A 17,018-nucleotide genomic window follows, 5' to 3' on the forward strand; every position below is an offset into this window, starting at 1 on the left:
TTCTATTCATCTTCCCCCCCTTGTTTTTCCCTTCCCTATAATGGCGGCACATCTACCATATCTTTTGTACTCGTCTCCATTTTTCAGGTTTTCACCTAAAAGATCTGATATTGCTTTTATTTGTATGGGTGATGATCAATCAGCTGTTCAGAGTTTCATTTTGTATAAATTGAGAGTTTACTTGTTATTTCATTTACTTAGTAGTTTTGATTTTCGTTTCATTTAGTTATTATGTCATGGATGAATCCAAGCATTAGCATCCTTATTTCCTTGTTCTCTAATTGTGCTAGCATTATCTTGAATCACTTGTTTGAATTCAATCAGATGAAAAAGGGGAAACTCTACCATTTTTAGACTTGTTTTACACACACCACGTCTAAAATCTCGGCGAAATTCCGGTCGGTTCCATACGAGTTAACAAATTCCGTCCGATTTTATCGTTAAAATATCGTATCAGCGAGATTACAGTATCGTCTCGCCCTAAGGACGGTACCGAGAATATCGGCGAGATCTCGGCCGAGACGGCCGAGATTGACTACACTGGGTAGATCAGCCCCTCGTCCAGATCACAGTGAGTGCCGAAAGATGAAAATTTCCATTCCCACCAAAACCCTCCGAAAAATTCAAACAAAACACATCATCCCGCTTAAAATAGGATTAGACGTGCCACGTGTTATAATCCCAAGAATAAAAAATCGGCGTACATTAAATGCTACATACTCCGCAACACCTTATCAATTTAATTAAACACAAGCGAAAAGACCACATGGTCGGTGTAGAAAATCTCCCTCTCATACTCCACTTTCTCTCTCCTCTGAGACTCGAGATTTTCTTTCTTTCTTTCTTTCTTTCTTCTTCTTCTTCGCTTTCGAATAAAAACCCTATTCTAGGGACTGCGCGCGACGGTGACCGTTTTTTTCTTTCACATCTTTCTCTTTCTAAAGAACTTGAAGCAGAGCGTTAATGGCAACAAGGGCGGCGGCGGCGACAGGATCTTATGAAGGAGGAGCTGGAGGGAAGTTTCAGAAGAGGCCGTTAAGAAATAGAACCACTAAACCCTATGAAAGACCTATTACAGCAATTCGTAACCCTATTGAAGCAGGAACTAGGAATGGTTGGATTTCCAGAATTGTTGATCCAGCTTACGGATTAATATCTAGAACTGCCCAAAATTTTTATAAATCTCTCTTTACGAAGAGTCTCACTGCTCCACCACCTCCGGTCACAGGTATGATTATTTCGTATCTTGAATTTGTTTTGTTTTTCTTGCGTATTGATGCGTGGTAGAGGTTTTAATTGTTTTTTTTTGTTATTTTTAGGGTTTTTATTGGGTACTTTTATATTTTTTTAGGGTTTTTATTGGGTACTTTTATATTTTTTTAGGGTTTTATTGATTTGTTTTTAGGGCTTGTAAGGCTAGTTATTTTTGTTAGAAAAAATTCGTTAATTTGTCTATTTAATGGTAAATTCGGAGTTACTGAAGGTGTAGCTGAGATTATCAAACCTAATAGATTTTTAGGGCCTTTGAAGATTAACCTGTTCGATTTAGGGTTACTTGGTTAGTTGTTTATTAAGATTGTATTCGAGATTTTAAGAAATTGTGAAGTCTGAAATGCCTACTTAAAGAACAGGTTGCATAGATTATTAACAATGGAAAGAAAATCCCAAGTTTTATATTGTGAACATAATAATAACAACATTAGGGTATTTTTCGGTTGGTTTTTAATTCGTAAGAAGTCATTCGTTATTCCTATCTTTTGAATGTCATTTTTTTTTTGTTACGATCATAGTCTATGTATAATGCAAAGTAATAATGTTCATGAGTTCTGATCAACATTGCTAAATAATCTTTTCTGCAGATACAAATCATGGGCAGAGGGTTCAATTTCGGGAAGCTGGTCCATCTGTAAGTTTATCTAGATTCAGGAAGTTGTTTTGCTGAAAATTGTGATCAGCTGTTGCACTGAAATACATGTGTGTTTTATTTCTGATTGATTGGTTTTCCTTTTGTATTTATGAAGAGCCTGCGATAACCTTTTTATATTTTCCAATCCCTTACATGTTAATGCATGGATTTTTGGTATCTCTTGTGTCATGATGAGAACATTAGTCTAGTTTGATATGTTACAGGATTTGCCATTCACTTTATCTACGCTGCTGACTGACCAAGGCATCTCTTGATTTGTTGAGAGTTTACCTTATTGAGGTGCAAAACAAATGCTTAGCTGAGATTCCTCCTAGTGTTAGATTTTCTCTCGCTAATTTTTTTATCGCTCAGTATCATATATTTAGTAGTGTTTGGAAATTTAACTTGCGGTACTCTGCTCTTATTCTTTAATTTCTCTCAGTATCCTAGGGAGACTCTGAATACAGGCCTAGATCTTTTATTCTCATGGCATAAATTACGATCACTGGATATCACTTTTCTGTAATACATCTGATGTCATTGAATGACAGTTGCAACTTACTAGTAGAATATGTTTTCCCCTAGCCCTGTTGGCATGTTTACTTGTCCTGAAGATTTTACTTTCTCATATTTCATGTCTTTCAGTGTCCTGGAACTTTCATCATTCAGTATTCAAGTGTTCTGCTTTTACTGTGTCCCGCAGGTTCCATCATCGAAATCACGTGAACGCGGCAATGGGAATGGGAATGGGAATGAAGGTGAGCGCTTGAATAATAGCCTGGGGGACAATGGAATAGATGTTTGGGAGAAATTATTCAAGGAAAAAACCTTTACAAAGTAAGTGACTCTTGTATGGCAGTTTATAATGATATCTGATCAAGGGATTTTTTATTTATATATTTATTGAGTTCATACCGTAAATACTTTCCGTCCAGTACCCTTGCGATTTTCATTCTCCAAATATTAAAAAAGCTTCCCTTTTTTTGGCTGTGTCTTTGAATATTTTAACATTTATAATCCCCAATCCCTGAATGTGCAATGTTTGAATATTCTCTGATGTAAATGTAGATCCATAGCGTTCATGTTCTTTATATTCAAAATACAAGACTATTCATAGATGTGTGCTGTTGATCCTTCGTGAATGTAACATAGGTTTCATCGCTATCTCATAATTAATGGCTTAATAATTCTGATAATGTCTTCCCTTACAGAGCCGAAATCGACCGTTTGACTGAAGTGATGCATTCAAGAGCTGTTGGTGAATCTACAGGAAATGGAAAGAAAGCTTCTGGGCTAAGTACTTCACAGAAGGCACCGACTCAAGAAAGACAAGAACCCTTACATATGGTGGTTCAAGAAAATGGAATTGTCAGCCAGAACTTGCATGGAGGCGTTTTAGCTCCTACTTTCAGATCAAATGTATGAAATCCAAATTCACGCTCCTTATTTTTTTCACATTTGAACAACAGACAGATGTTACTAAAATGTGACATTGGATTTGAATTCTTGATTTTCCACTCAATGCTTACTAAGTCCTGTCACAATGCTGCTTTTGTAGGAAATTGAGCAGGATGTTGCATCACCCACTGAACTTGCAAAAGCTTATATGGGCAATCGGTCTTCCAAAGTTTCTCCTTCAGCATTAGGTTTGCGTAGTCAATCACTCAGGGAAGACGTGTCACTGTTAACTAATGCACCATTCACGCCAAAGTCGCATAGTATGTCCCTTGTACCAAGATCTGCTGTCCGCTTTCCTACTGTCTCTGAGAATGGTTTTATGACGCCAAGACCTCGCGGCAGATCCGCGATATATAATATGTCTCGTACCCCGTACTCTCGAGTTCACAACAGCGGTGTCCTGAAGGTGCATATATAGATGCTTGATTTATCGTTTGCCGTGTTACGTAATTGCCTTGTTTTCATTTTCAAGATATTTACACCTTACGATTCTCGTCTGTCGTGTTTTGTGTTATAGATTGATGCACAGGTGATGACCCCATCCGCCTCATCTCAGCGGCCTTGGGAAAATAGCACATTTTCTGGTTGTAAACAGGTCAGCGTACATGAAATCTGGAAACTTGTGAATACTTATTGGAGTTTCACATTGATCTTATTATGCATATTTTTTATATGCAGCCTTCTAAAAGGAGAATCTCAGTTCTAGATAGTGATATAGGAACGGTGGGTCCTATACGTAGGATTCGTCAGAAAACCAACATGTTAATGTCACCATCAAAAGCTATGATATCACCTTCTGCCTCTTATACGTTATCTGCTGATGGTTCTTATGCTGCTCAAGCCTCCACTTTTTCGGCACAGAAATTACTTCTGGATGAGTCCAAGCAAAATAACAACTCACATTTGAGGCCTTCAGAAAATGGATATACTAGCGTGCCTGCTACAAGGTTAGCTTCAGTTCCTTCTCAGTCAACTCAGATGGCCCAGAAAATATTGCAGCAGCTTGATAAGTTAGTCCCTTCTCCAAAAGAAAAATCATCTGAGCTCAGGCTAGCCTCCGCCAGGGGCAAGTCACCTGCTAAGTTAACACTTGGTATGTTACAAGGACAAGCTCTTAGAAGTGTCGAAGATGTAGATTCATCAAGGTTTTTGGTTACTGCACAAAGCTCGGGTGCTCTGGATGGGGCAGGCGGTAACTCTGGTTCAGGTGCCGAGGCATCAACTTCGCGAAAGCAAGGCAAGGTTAAGGACAACGGCCCTGCAGAAGTTCTTACCTTTAGAGATGAAAAGGCTGCTAAAGCAAACGGTGTAGAAACTAAATCTTCTGCTGAGGATACTGTCCCTAGTGGCAAGGCCTCAGAGATGCCTCCTCAAAAACGTGCCTTCCAAATGAGTGCTCACGAGGTATGTGCCCACCCTCTCATCTTCTTTTAGTTGTTGGTCTATTTTTATTTGTATTTAGACTTGATTTAAGTGTATAAGATTGCGTTTTTGAAAAAATAATGCTAAAGTCAGCTGGACTTCAGATTCCTTTACTTCTTACCTTTTTTTATGTGATCTTCATCCCTAATAAGTCTTCTATCCATCAGTAGTCTAATTTGTGGATGCTCTTTTAATGTCATATAATTAAACTAACATTATCTTTTGAAGGCCTATCTGGATATGGACGATGATTCTTACGGTGACAGGGTTAATATAACCCCAGCGGTTGCTGAGAGTGAAAAACTGGGCACATCTACGGTGCAGAGCCCATCCAATGCTGCTGAAATAGTTCCTGTAGTGAAGCCTTTTACTTCTTCTTCTGAAGCGCTCCCTGGAGATGCAATTTCCAAGGCTGATTTTGGAGCTTCTGACGGGGACGTCATAGATTCAAAAAAGGATTCATCATCTGCTCTTTCTGTCACACCTTCACCTAGTGCCGCAGTGGTGGAAAGTGCGCCTGCTTCTCAGCCCGTTTCATCAGTTGAAAACTCAGAACCGAAAGGACAATCTGCATTCACATTCAACTTTGCCACTAAAGCAGTTGAATCACCAGGCGTTGTATTTGGTGCTCCATCTATGAAAAAGATAGAGCCAATTAGCAGGTCAGCTTCACTTTGTTATCATGTAACAGTTTCAATACCAAATAACTCTTTCCATATATTCCTCCACTTGCATAATTTATTTTGCATATAACTGTTTACTTCTGCTAGTGGTTTCCGAATTTCTCAAGGTGAATCTTTTATGTATACATATTTCGGGATCTGGCGAGATCAGATTCCCTTTGAACCATACTTTGATAATTTAATTTTTTTCAAATAAATGGTAATGAATTCTGTACAAGTTATGGCTGAACGAATGAAGGAGGACATGGGAGGATTAGAAAGTGTGTCCCATTGTTCTATCCATGTTTTGACTTCAGAAGTTGTAAGACAGAACGCTGTACAAATGCTTAAACTGTTAGAATAAAAAATATTAGGTTTAAATAGATGGATGTATAGTAATATTAAAAGAACTGGACTCTAAGTAACAACCTTATCCAGTAGAAAAGCAGTACCCACATGGATTTAGTATTTGAACTACAAGTCAGTAGGGAACTAGATTTACTAATGCTTGTAGGTTTGGTAACTGCATTCTGCTGATTCAATATCGCTGTGGAGCATTTTTTTTCCCGTTCTTCAGTATATTTTGATGTTGAAGTAATTACCTATGTTGATTTTATTGATTTACCTATATAAACCTACTTTGATTCTCTCCTGCAGTACTGCCGCTTTGGCTGTTGGTGTGACAGAGCATGTGTCAAAAGCTGCGGATTTGGGTAAAAGTAGCGAAAGTACTCGTAAGGCTGACGAGTTGTCCAAGCAGTCAGAAAATGTCACTTCCTCTCCTGTACCATCATCGACACCCGTATTCACATTTGGAGTCCCCACTAATTCAAGCTCAAACTGCTTATCTGCTTCCACTACTTCTTTGTTCTCTGATCCTACTACCATAGCTTCAGATGCTTCCAAAGGTATTGATACAAGTTCAGATACCACTGAGACAACCACCGTTGTTGCTGCCAATGGCATCACCAACCCATCCAACGTTGCTAGTACTAGCAGCTGTATATCTACCTTACCAGCAACCCCTGCAGCACCGTTCCAGTTTGGTATAAGCTCTAGCACAGCAGTTGTTACATCTAGCTCAAGTACACTGCCATTGCCATCGTCTGGCTCAGATGATAAACATTTGGAGGGTAAAACAAAGCAACCATCACCTTTTGGTAGTCTAACCTCTACCGGGGACACACCATCTAATCCTTTTGGTACAATTACTGGAAACGGCATTTTTGGTTTCAATGCTGGTGCAGTGAATCCCTTCGCCAATAACAAATCTCAGACTCCTAATCCTTTTACCTCTGCAACTGGATCATCTGTATTCAGTACAAAAGCAGCCACTGATGAATCTGTAAGTGGGACTGCACCATCTACTAATAGCACGCCGGGTCCTTTTGTGTCTTCTGCTCCATCCTTCGGCTTTGCCAGCTCAACGCCAGTGAGCTCTATTAGTTCTTCATTTGTTAATTCAGCCCCTTCAGCTAATCCATTTGGTGTAAGTACTGGGTTTGGTCAAAGTTCTTCAACATCCTTCTCTATGACTGCTGGTACTTTCAGTTCTGGGACTACTGCAAGTGGTTTATTCAGTTCGAGTTCTCAGTCTAGTCCATCTCCTGTCTTCCCAACTGGAGGGTTTTCTTTCGGGGCTTCAAAATCCGATGCTGGTTCTACACCTGCTGCATCAACAGGGTTTTCATTTGGATCAGTAACAACTCCTGTTGTCAGCTCTGCACCATTGCCAGGGTCGTCTCCTTTCTCATTCACCTCTGTGGCTGGTGGCACCGCCTCGTCGAACTCTCTCTCCCCGGCTGTTCCTGGTTTTGGAACCGCAAGCTCTGTTATGTTTGGTACATCCACAAATAACGATCAGATGAATATGGAGGACAGCATGGCTGAGGATGTTTTACAAGCATCAGCTCCTGTGGTTCCTGCATTTGGTCAGCCAACAAGTTCAACCTCACCATACATGTTTAGTTCTCCGCCTCCATCAGGGGGGTCCCCATTCATGTTCGGTGGTCAACAAAATCCCGTGACTCCACAAATGCCAAATCCATTCCAACCACAGGGTGAATTTGGACTTGGAGGAGGTGCAGGAAGCTTCTCACTTGGTAGCACAGGGGGTGGTGATAAATCTGGTCGCAAAATAATTAAAGTTAGGAGAGATAAGTTGCGGAAACGGTAGGGCTCTCACATGATTCTCTTGCACCGAATCTAGTGATCATGAATAGTGCTTGTAATTGATGGGCCAATTTTATGTTAATGTGAGAGAAAGATGTCTGCAACTGAATGTGCAGTCTAGTTGGTGTCTATTAGATTCCTTTGTACACGGGAAATTGAGTAAATTGCCTTTCCCCCCATGGTCCTCGGAAATCTGGTAAGCCTGATTGCCTGAATGCATCTGCATTAGGATTTTCTTCTCTATGCATCTGCCTCTGTTTCTTCTTTCTCAGATTGAATATGATCTGCTTGCCTTGACGTGTTCCAGTTTTGGTTAGTGTTTCTGCAGAACATTCTTGGACCATCTTGGTATGTTCTTGTAGGGTCTCTCTGTATCCTTGGTCAGGTTGTCGTTCATGTTTTAATGTACGTTTAGTTTCTTATGTAACATAGTACGAAATTGGTTTATGTAATTTTCAGGCAGTTAAGAAAAAAATACTCTATATTACTGCGTCCTGAGCAATTGTTTTTCTTGTATGTAAACGTTGAATTCATGCGCTGTGGTGGTCATAACAGAAAATTTCAGATGGCTTGCCAAACTAGAGCTTCAGACTTAATTAACCCACCTTATTTTTTGTTTGCACCTCATTAGGGACTGTTTAGTGATGAAAAATTATGCAGTTATCACGTAGGAAGTTGGTGAGAGAAAAGTATTTTACCTTCGAGCTAGTGGTTGAACTTGTTACAAGTGAAGGACACCTTGTTGGTAGGGCACGGTCAGGGTCAAACAGAAGGCTGCGCTCGGTTCGGAAGGCCAGCGCTAGAAATGCCAAACTTTTATGAGATGAACCAAAACTGTAAAAACGGCACACGGAACTTGTGGTTAAGAGGGTTAGTATACATTTTTAGAATCATGGAGCGTGGTGTATATAAGCCGACCGAAACTAGGAATATAATGTTAATAATCTGGTAAAACATTGACGGCTTCCTCCAGGATTATTTCCTACTGGCCTTATTGGGTGGAGATGACCACACCTTCTTTGTGCTTTGCATCATTGATTCGTTGTCATTGTTGACTTACCAAATACACGGAAACCTTACAACAGAGAGATCGCTGGGTTCGAAAGTCTACCGAAAGCAGGAAATCAATCACAGTGATTATGTGATCCAGAAACTTCATTCCATGATAATAAACGAGTCAGACATTCCCAAGTTCTGGGACCATCACTGGATCACAATTGCATAGGAGGAACCATTTGGATTGTGATGTGGAAGTAAATTTCCGTTTCTTATCTGAACGCTTAGCACCTCCTGGTGGTGAGAACTTTATCTACTCACCATTTTCCTTAAAAAAGGACTGATTATGTTCTAGAAGCGTAAATTTTGCAACAGAGCTGAAATTTATATTTCGTGGGATGTAGAAGGCACAGAACCGCTCAAAGAACTATTACGAAGTGAAAGAAAAATCATCCTCTGGATACATGGCAGGCCGTGATTCAAATAAAACTCGGGCTTTTGTATCATACGCAGTAAACATTTACATAGGTTCATGAACTACCAAAAACACCGCATAGTGTGTCTGACCCGTTGTTGTTCACCCTCAAGCATAGCTCATTCTGATGGTCACAGGAAAGGATACTTCTCAGCTAATTGCGACACAACACAATACCGAGCTTGCATCTAGGAAAACCTGACCAATTAAGCTTTCATATAACAGGTTTGCGATTCCATTACGGTGCTAATAGATTTCCCTGAGTGGGAATCATCATGGCATGCCGGACTCCTTTCTGCCATTGCTTTTCAGTCAGGACTCGGGCAGTAGTACCCAACAGACTGTTTGTGCAGTGAGCAGGCTACGGGAGGGTGAGGACCATTGATGTTGCTCCAACCATAAGTCGAAGTAGGAAACAAACAACAAGAAATACTACTACCATTCAATCCTACCTGAATTCCAAATGTCAAGTTTACGATTCCGATTCGTGCACTTGAAAAGCAATGTCTCATGCAAACAAAATTAAAGACAAAATATGAAGATAATAAGCATGTCCATGGATCCTCCATATGCAAGTGAACACAATTTAAGATTTGTTTTTCGCCAAGGACCATAATAAACACACAAAGTTCCTAACAAATCTTTATTCATCTGGATCATATTTGTTTACACTTAAAAAAGCCGGATAAAAAAACACAAACAACCCCATTATTGATTATTACCTAAAACAAATCAATAAATAGATCAATCCCAAAATTACACACAAATGCACTAACAAGAAGTTGGTGCACAAAAAATTGTTTTGATTTTGTCTTATCACATGTACATATCTGAGATTATAAGCTAATGCTTTTGCTTAATTTGAATCCTGAGCTAATCTCAAATAATCCTTCAACTCGCTAGGAAAACAAGGATACTTTTTCCATGAATTCCCATGCATTTTGATGATCTTCACAGCATTATCTTTGGTCGATGATTGACCTTCGATATGTAACAATCCAAGTATTTTTTTCACCGATCCAAACACTAACATATCTTCAATAACTTTTTCTTTCGGATGAAAACTACTTAGCAGCCACAATATTTTGACCCCTAACTTTGTTGCACAGATTGAAACTCGAAGTATCTTCTTTGATAATGCAGCAATCCCTAACTTATGATCAACAAAAGCTAATCTCCCTTCAGCGCATTCACAAAGTAATTTGATAATAAGCAACATTCTCTCACAAATCGATTTGTTGGAGTCGGGCAGTAGTTCAATTAATACGCAAATTGCACCGGCTTCGATCGCTTTTAGCCTAGTTTGCTTCGACGAGCTTAAGATATCTATCAACACGTCAAGAGCACAAGAACTTGCTTTTGTATAGATCTCATCGGATACTAATTCCAACAAGGATTTAAATAAATCCATTCCTTGATCCTGAACAACCAAATTCCAATTATACTCAACTTTAGACATGTTTCGAAAGATCGTTACGGTATGATACCGTGCCTCGGCACTTCCATGTTGCAGCATGGTTGCCATGGCCTTCATGCATTCGGGTTTTGATAACAAATCCATAGATGCGTCATCTGATATAGGAAGTTGATATACAACACCTAAAGCTTCTTCACAAGCTCGGAATGTAATGAAATCTGATCTGTCGATGAGAACTTGGGTGATTATTCGACTAAGCACTTCGATACCACCTAGGTGAACAAAATCTAATCTAACCTCTAATCCTAATTCAATACAAGACCGAAGCTTCTTTAAGGAGCTTACCTTAAACGGCGTGGATTCAATGGTAGTCAGTAATGATACCAACTCATCATGTTTAATCGATATAGACGACGACGGGTGATTATCGATCGCTTTAGATTCTCGTTCCTGCCACACGAGTATTAATCGTTCAAGTGTATAGTTCGGAGTTACATCAAAATTCTGCAGAATTTGCATGGTAGCTGGACATGTTTTCTTCTTATATACGTTGAACCAGTTTTCGATGTTTTTCTTTTCGTATGATAAACCCGTCGATATTGTAACTGGATTCTTCATGACTTCCATTGATATTGGACATCTAAAATATAATGGAATCTCCATTTCTGGATCTGGTTTTTTCTCCATTTATTGATGAAAAAAAGAAAAACAAGACCAGGAATTTATTTAGATCCAAGTACTAGTACTAATCAACGCATTCATATATAGGCTATAGATATACGTAGATAGAAAGCTGAAAGTCAAAATTTGAAAGATGCCTGCATAATTAATTGCAAGCTCAGCGCTGTGTGTATCTCTGTAATTGGAATTTTCTAAGTTGTCTGTCGATTCGGTCTTAATTTCCCGCGTAGAACATTATAGGTTTGACTTCTTAGATAAAGTTATTTAGTGTTCCCTACACACCTGACCGATTCAAGTTCAAAAGTTGACGTTTTTTGGTATCCGGTTACTTAGGATTTTTCTTTCTTTCATTTGAGTTTTACTGCACCATTTGGTATATGTGCGGGCTTATGACCCTGTATATTTGACTAAACTCATCCGTTGCTGGGATAACTACTTTTAAAAGAAAAAAATTTAATTTTTTTTTGATCTGCAAACTTGGGAAATATTATAAATGGCTAACCAGAAGTAAGCAGGATGAGCTCAAAAGAGCCTACAAGGTACAAATCCAGCTGCATGACGGGATAACTAATTAATAATCTCACTTTTGGTAACTCATCTATCTCTCAATGGTAAAGACAGAAAAATCGTGTAATTCTATACTAATAGATGTTTGTTTAGACGTGGGATTGTATATATTAGTTTGTATATTCTGTAGTTGTCATTGAGAAGATTTTATTGAAAAGATTTAGTGGTTAGATGAGAACATGCTGTTAATATATTGTATGTATTTGCTGCTTTGCAACTTGCTGATGGTTCAAGTTCAAGCTCTTGCATGCGGGAATATTCATTATCTTTTTACCTAGTTTTTTGATTTGGTATCATGGTGTACATCCGCTAAACGAGGCAGATAACTAACTCCTTCCAATTTTCCAATGGCATTGGCAGGGATTCCAGTAATTATAGCTAGGTTTATTGGGGTTCACGAATTTATCCAGTTTAACCTGAAATAACATAATATAAAGTTAGTATAATATATACGCCACCTGCAGGCAACTAATGCGGGATTGTGTGTACGTTGGAACTCAAAGAAACATTCGCAGAAGATTTAATCAACATATTATAAAGCTATTAAAGCAAAGGTTCAATTAACTTATTTCCTCTGCAAACTGTCGACTAACTTCGTCTTAATAAGCCGATGATTGTGCTGACTGCTGATATTTTTCTAGTCCCCAACTTGTTTTACTTTTAATTAGACAATTAGAGAGAATCACGTTATGTTTTGAGTTTGACCTTTTTGATATTCACTACAAAAAAAAAGAAAGAATTGCAGTTTGGTATAACATCTATATATCCGTTCAGATACACACATAGTTTTTGAATGAATATCAAGTTTTCTTGATGAATAGCATGAGTGTTTGTCCAGGAAAAGAAACTTTGTTAACTTAAATAAGAATGCGAAATTGGGGATAAAAAATTAATTGGGATAGAGGAAAAAGATAAAAACTGGATCCAAAGATCAAATTAGGGTCGCCCCTTATCTAAGTATTTTTCTAAATCCTAATCTATCCCTCACTAATCAGGTTTAGTGGTTAATAAAAATTAGTAAAAATTTTAAGTATTTGTTAAATGATTAGTGTGTATTTCTATTTATATTTGGGTGAATGAGATGAGAGTAGAAAGATGTATTTTTTTTTTGAGAGGGAATTTTTTTTGGTGAAAGTGGAGGACGATTGTGAAAAGAGAACTGCTGATAAGAGGTTGATTTTTTTTTTTTCTTTGAATCCACCATTGTTGCAGCTGAAATAGCTCGATGCCGGCATTGTATTCAACCGAAAAAACCATGCCGGCATTTGTTGGAAATTTTTATAAATGTTTGCCACTATCCGGGGGGTCAGGGGCTCGTTACAAAATTTTCTGGTTTTGATCTTCAAAGCCTAAATTTTTTGGTTTTAATCAGTCCACTTCCGGCACAGTCAATTAATTCTCGAGCATGCCGGTACCTATGCCGGTATAATATGTTGCTTAAATTTCTATGCCGGCACATGATGAAAAGTATCCAGGAAACTTCAAATTTTTTTCACTTGACTACCGGCATTGATGGATTTCTATCGAGCATGCCGCCACACAGTTCCGGCATTGAATGTTAGTTACCAAGTATGCCGACATAATTTCCCGGCATGGTCTTCATCAATTCCGGCATGATATTCATCACTTCCGACGATGTAATATTTTTTTATTTCCGACATTGTCTTCATCACTACCGGCATGCTCTTCATCTATGCTGGCATGGTCTTCATCACTACCGGCATGGTCTTCATCTATGCCGGCATTGGTCTTCATCACTTCCAGCATGTCTTCATCACTTCTGGCATGGTCTTCATCAATACCGGCATGGTCTTCATTAATACCGGCATGACCCTCGTCGCTTCCGAATGATAAAAAAAAAATCGTTTTCAAAGGAGTGGGGAAATGGGGAAAATTTTAAAAGGGAAGAGAATTTTAAAGGGAGTGGGAAAATTTAGAGTTTGAAAGGGAGTGGGGTAAACTCTAATTTGAAAGGGAGTGGGATAAATGAGGATATGATTTTGTTTTTTGATTTTAAGTTTTTTGATTTTTATTTTGAACAAAGGGTATTTTAGTATTTTCATACCCAAAAATCACCCCTTAACACACACCATGGGTTGGGGGAAGTAATCTATATCCCAATTAGTTTTTTTTATCCCAATTTCACGTTCTTAAATAACACAATAGAAGATCGTCCAAAATCCGAATCCTCAAAGTTCAACATGCATGGTCATCGTCTGACAACACATATGAGAGCCAAAGGATAACATTCTTTTGTTGGTTGGCAAAAGAGTGCTCGTTCAACGACAAAAATGATACATATCTCTAAAGTTTAGTCTACAATCACCACGGCGTCTTTTCGATCTTCACAATGAACCATCTCACAATCAACAACTACCATTTTAGAATTTAGATATTTGGACGAACTGCATTTTTATTAAACTCTGCCTCTAAAAGCTTATAGTAACCAGAGTTCACCCAGTTGAATCCAGGCGTTAACAAAAAGAAGATAGAGACGTACCAAGCAGGTGATCAGCTTCACTTTGTTAGGATTATTATAATACTTTCAAAATCACATAGCTCTTTCCATATATTCTTCCATTTGCATAATTTATTCTGCCCATCTAACTGTGAATTTTAAAGTGCTAGCTGGTGGATTTTGAATTTCTTAAGGTCGTGAATCATTTAAGTATGCATATATTTGGGATCTGGCGAAGATCAGATTCCCTTGGAAGTTGGAACCATACTTTGAGTACTTTAATTTTCTCATTTATGTTTGCTCGAATAATTGATAATGAATTCCGTACATGTTATGGCTGAACTGAACGTATGAGGACATGGGAGGATTAAAAAGAGTGTCCCATGGTTGTATATTCACTTCAGAAGTTGCAAGACAGAAAAACGTTGTACTTACTTAACAAACATGGTTGCAGTTTACCTATATTTATCTGTGTACTTCTTTTGATGTGCATGGTTGTTCGAACAACAAAGACTAAAGGTACCCTTCATGGAGAACCTCTACATATCTATATTGTAACTTATAGCTCGTTACTTCTTCGTTTGTATCATCAGTTGACTCTTCCTGGCCCAAAGGTTTACATTATTGAATGATTATTAATGCTTGTAGGTTTGGCAATTGGCAGTCCATAATCTCTTGCGATCATGCAATATGACATCACACTTGCAACATTTCCGTTCTTCAGTTTATTTTGACGTTGAATTACTTACCTTGATTGATTTTGTTATTTAACTTCCTTTGAATTTGTCCCGCAGTACAGTAGCACAGTTGCTGTGACTGTTAGGGCGGCAGAGCATGCCGCTTTGGGGATAAGTAACGAAATCACGAGGCTCACGGGATGTCGAAGCGGTCAGAAAATGTCATTTTCTCTCCCGTATCTTCATCAGCAACCCTTCTTCTTATTTGTCCTTGGAACATTCTGGGACACATGTACGTTTAGTTTCTTGTGTAACACAGCAAGAAATTGGCTTATGTAATTAAGCTTCAGGCAGTTGAGAGAAAAGTACTCTTTAGTTTATCATTTCACCTGATCATTTGTCTACTTGTATGTAAATGCTTTGTGGTGGTCATACGATGAGCTAATAATAAAGTAAGCGCTGCTGAATTGAGCTTGTCAGATGGCTTCTTCCCAACTAGTGCTTCCAACTACGTTTACCCAACTTGGTTTTGTACATTTAAGTGCAACTTGGTGGAGTTGCAGTACGACTCAAATTGAGTAGGAGGAAGTTAGGACGTCCACACATGACAAACTTGAAGCTGAAGCAATTTGTGAAACAACAGTATTAACTTACCAGCTAGTGGTAAAGGACACCTATTTTTTTTTTAAGTTACAAGTAAAGGACACCTATTTTTATTTTTATTTTTTTGTACCCTTGCTTTTCCTAAAATCCTTTTGAAAAATATACTTTTGCAATAAAGTAGCTAACAGGCGCAGCTACAATTCCGTAGGAAACTAGGAATGGTAGAAGAACCACTGTCTAGTACAATGGATCCCTATCACCTTTCGCTATTGTGGGTGTGCAATGGACGGACGGTTACGGATTAGGGATCATCCGCGTCCAATCCGTTAAAGGTGCGGATTTAGAAAATCCAACCGTGTCCGTCCCAATCACCAGCGGATTTGACATCCGCGGATCAACGGATGATGCAGGGCGGATGCGGATTAACCGCGGATTAGGGGTCCAAAAAAAAAATAACTTACAGGAACGTAGCTATTATTTCCAAAATCACATGTTTGCGATCACCTGTTTGCAATTACCATGTGAGAAGATTATAGTCAGAGTTCGCACGTCTCCCTGCTGATTATGTTGATATGGATGTAAGTATTTCAAAAGAAAGTGGAATAACTTTGGAATTCGATATTATGGTTGCATCAGTAGATAGATTTATTTATGGCTCAGATAATCATATAGCTGCTTCGGAAGCACCCTCTTCCTGGTAAGTGGAATTGACTGCTATATTTCTTGCTATTTGTTGTTGGGTTCCATAGTTGTTGTTTTTTTCGTTTTCGTTTTGAAGGGAATTGGATCATAGAGTGAAGACAGCTTTATGGACATACTTAGAAGTCAAGAGGGATTGTACCTAGCAATTACAAATTCATATATGAGTCCATGGTTAAGAAAAAGCATAAAAAATACACAGCGCTGTTGTGGAACTTGAAGAGTTTCATTCCAAAGTATAATATTCATCATATTGTAGGCTTGACGGTTGTGAGTATTAGATAATGACTCTGTGTTCTGCTCCATTGAACTGTTGGAACTCTGGAAACAAATCCTAACGAACAGAAAAGAACATGGATGAAGAAGGATACAAGGAAGAAAAAAGAATCAGTGAGCGATTAGCACAAGAGGTTGGAGCAAGTTGGCGTCTTTTATAGAAGATGACACAATAGGTGCGGATGCGGATGAATCCGCGGATTTGAAAATCCAAAGGCAACCAAATCGATAAAAATGCGGTTTTGGAAATTTCACCCGTATCGGGCCCATAAATCTTGCGGATTGGATTTCACCCGTAGTTTTATGGACGGGTACGGATAAAATCCGCGATTCCGAACTTTTTGCTCACCCCGATAAGGTGTGGGGATTTAATGTGTTGCATGGTGATGGGGCTGGCAGTGTCGGGCCTGGTAGTGAGCCCAGTATGACTGTTCGGGTTATACTCGCTCAGAACTCAGGGACAAAGGCCCAGCTATCGCTCTTTCAAAAAAATCAACAAGGGAGATGGGAAATATTACTGCATTCTTTGGTAACAGGTGTGCTAGACTG

The 17,018-nt window shown here is 38.7% G+C and overlaps 2 protein-coding genes across 2 annotated transcripts; one reads left to right on the plus strand and one right to left on the minus strand.

The window, feature by feature from the left end:
- Positions 1-775: 775 nt before the first annotated feature.
- Positions 776-8,118, plus strand: LOC113313930 (nuclear pore complex protein NUP1-like). Its single transcript, XM_026562700.1, has 9 exons — positions 776-1,228; positions 1,860-1,906; positions 2,610-2,743; positions 3,118-3,325; positions 3,465-3,770; positions 3,882-3,959; positions 4,043-4,768; positions 5,015-5,448; positions 6,106-8,118. Exons 1-9 carry the CDS (start codon positions 964-966, stop codon positions 7,622-7,624), a joined length of 3,717 nt encoding a protein of 1,238 aa, XP_026418485.1. The 5' UTR covers positions 776-963; the 3' UTR covers positions 7,625-8,118.
- A 1,602-nt stretch (positions 8,119-9,720) lies between these two features.
- On the minus strand, positions 9,721-11,228 carry LOC113314030 (E3 ubiquitin-protein ligase PUB23-like). Its single transcript, XM_026562807.1, has one exon. The coding sequence runs from the start codon at positions 11,193-11,195 to the stop codon at positions 9,948-9,950; it is 1,248 nt and encodes a 415-aa protein (XP_026418592.1). The 5' UTR covers positions 11,196-11,228; the 3' UTR covers positions 9,721-9,947.
- Between the last annotated feature and the right edge of the window lie 5,790 nt (positions 11,229-17,018).

Source organism: Papaver somniferum, chromosome 9 (assembly GCF_003573695.1).
Source record: "Papaver somniferum cultivar HN1 chromosome 9, ASM357369v1, whole genome shotgun sequence".
In the NCBI taxonomy this organism is placed as follows: domain Eukaryota; kingdom Viridiplantae; phylum Streptophyta; class Magnoliopsida; order Ranunculales; family Papaveraceae; genus Papaver; species Papaver somniferum.

Coding starts and splice junctions, on each gene's coding strand:
- LOC113313930 (XM_026562700.1), top strand. CDS start 964: ATGGCAACAAGGGCGGCGGCGGCGACAGGATCTTATGAAGGAGGAGCT. Junction 4,769..5,014: donor TCCAAATGAGTGCTCACGAG/GTATGTGCCCAC, acceptor TATCTTTTGAAG/GCCTATCTGGATATGGACGA. Junction 5,449..6,105: donor AAGATAGAGCCAATTAGCAG/GTCAGCTTCACT, acceptor TCTCTCCTGCAG/TACTGCCGCTTTGGCTGTTG.
- LOC113314030 (XM_026562807.1), bottom strand. CDS start 11,195: ATGGAGAAAAAACCAGATCCAGAAATGGAGATTCCATTATATTTTAGA.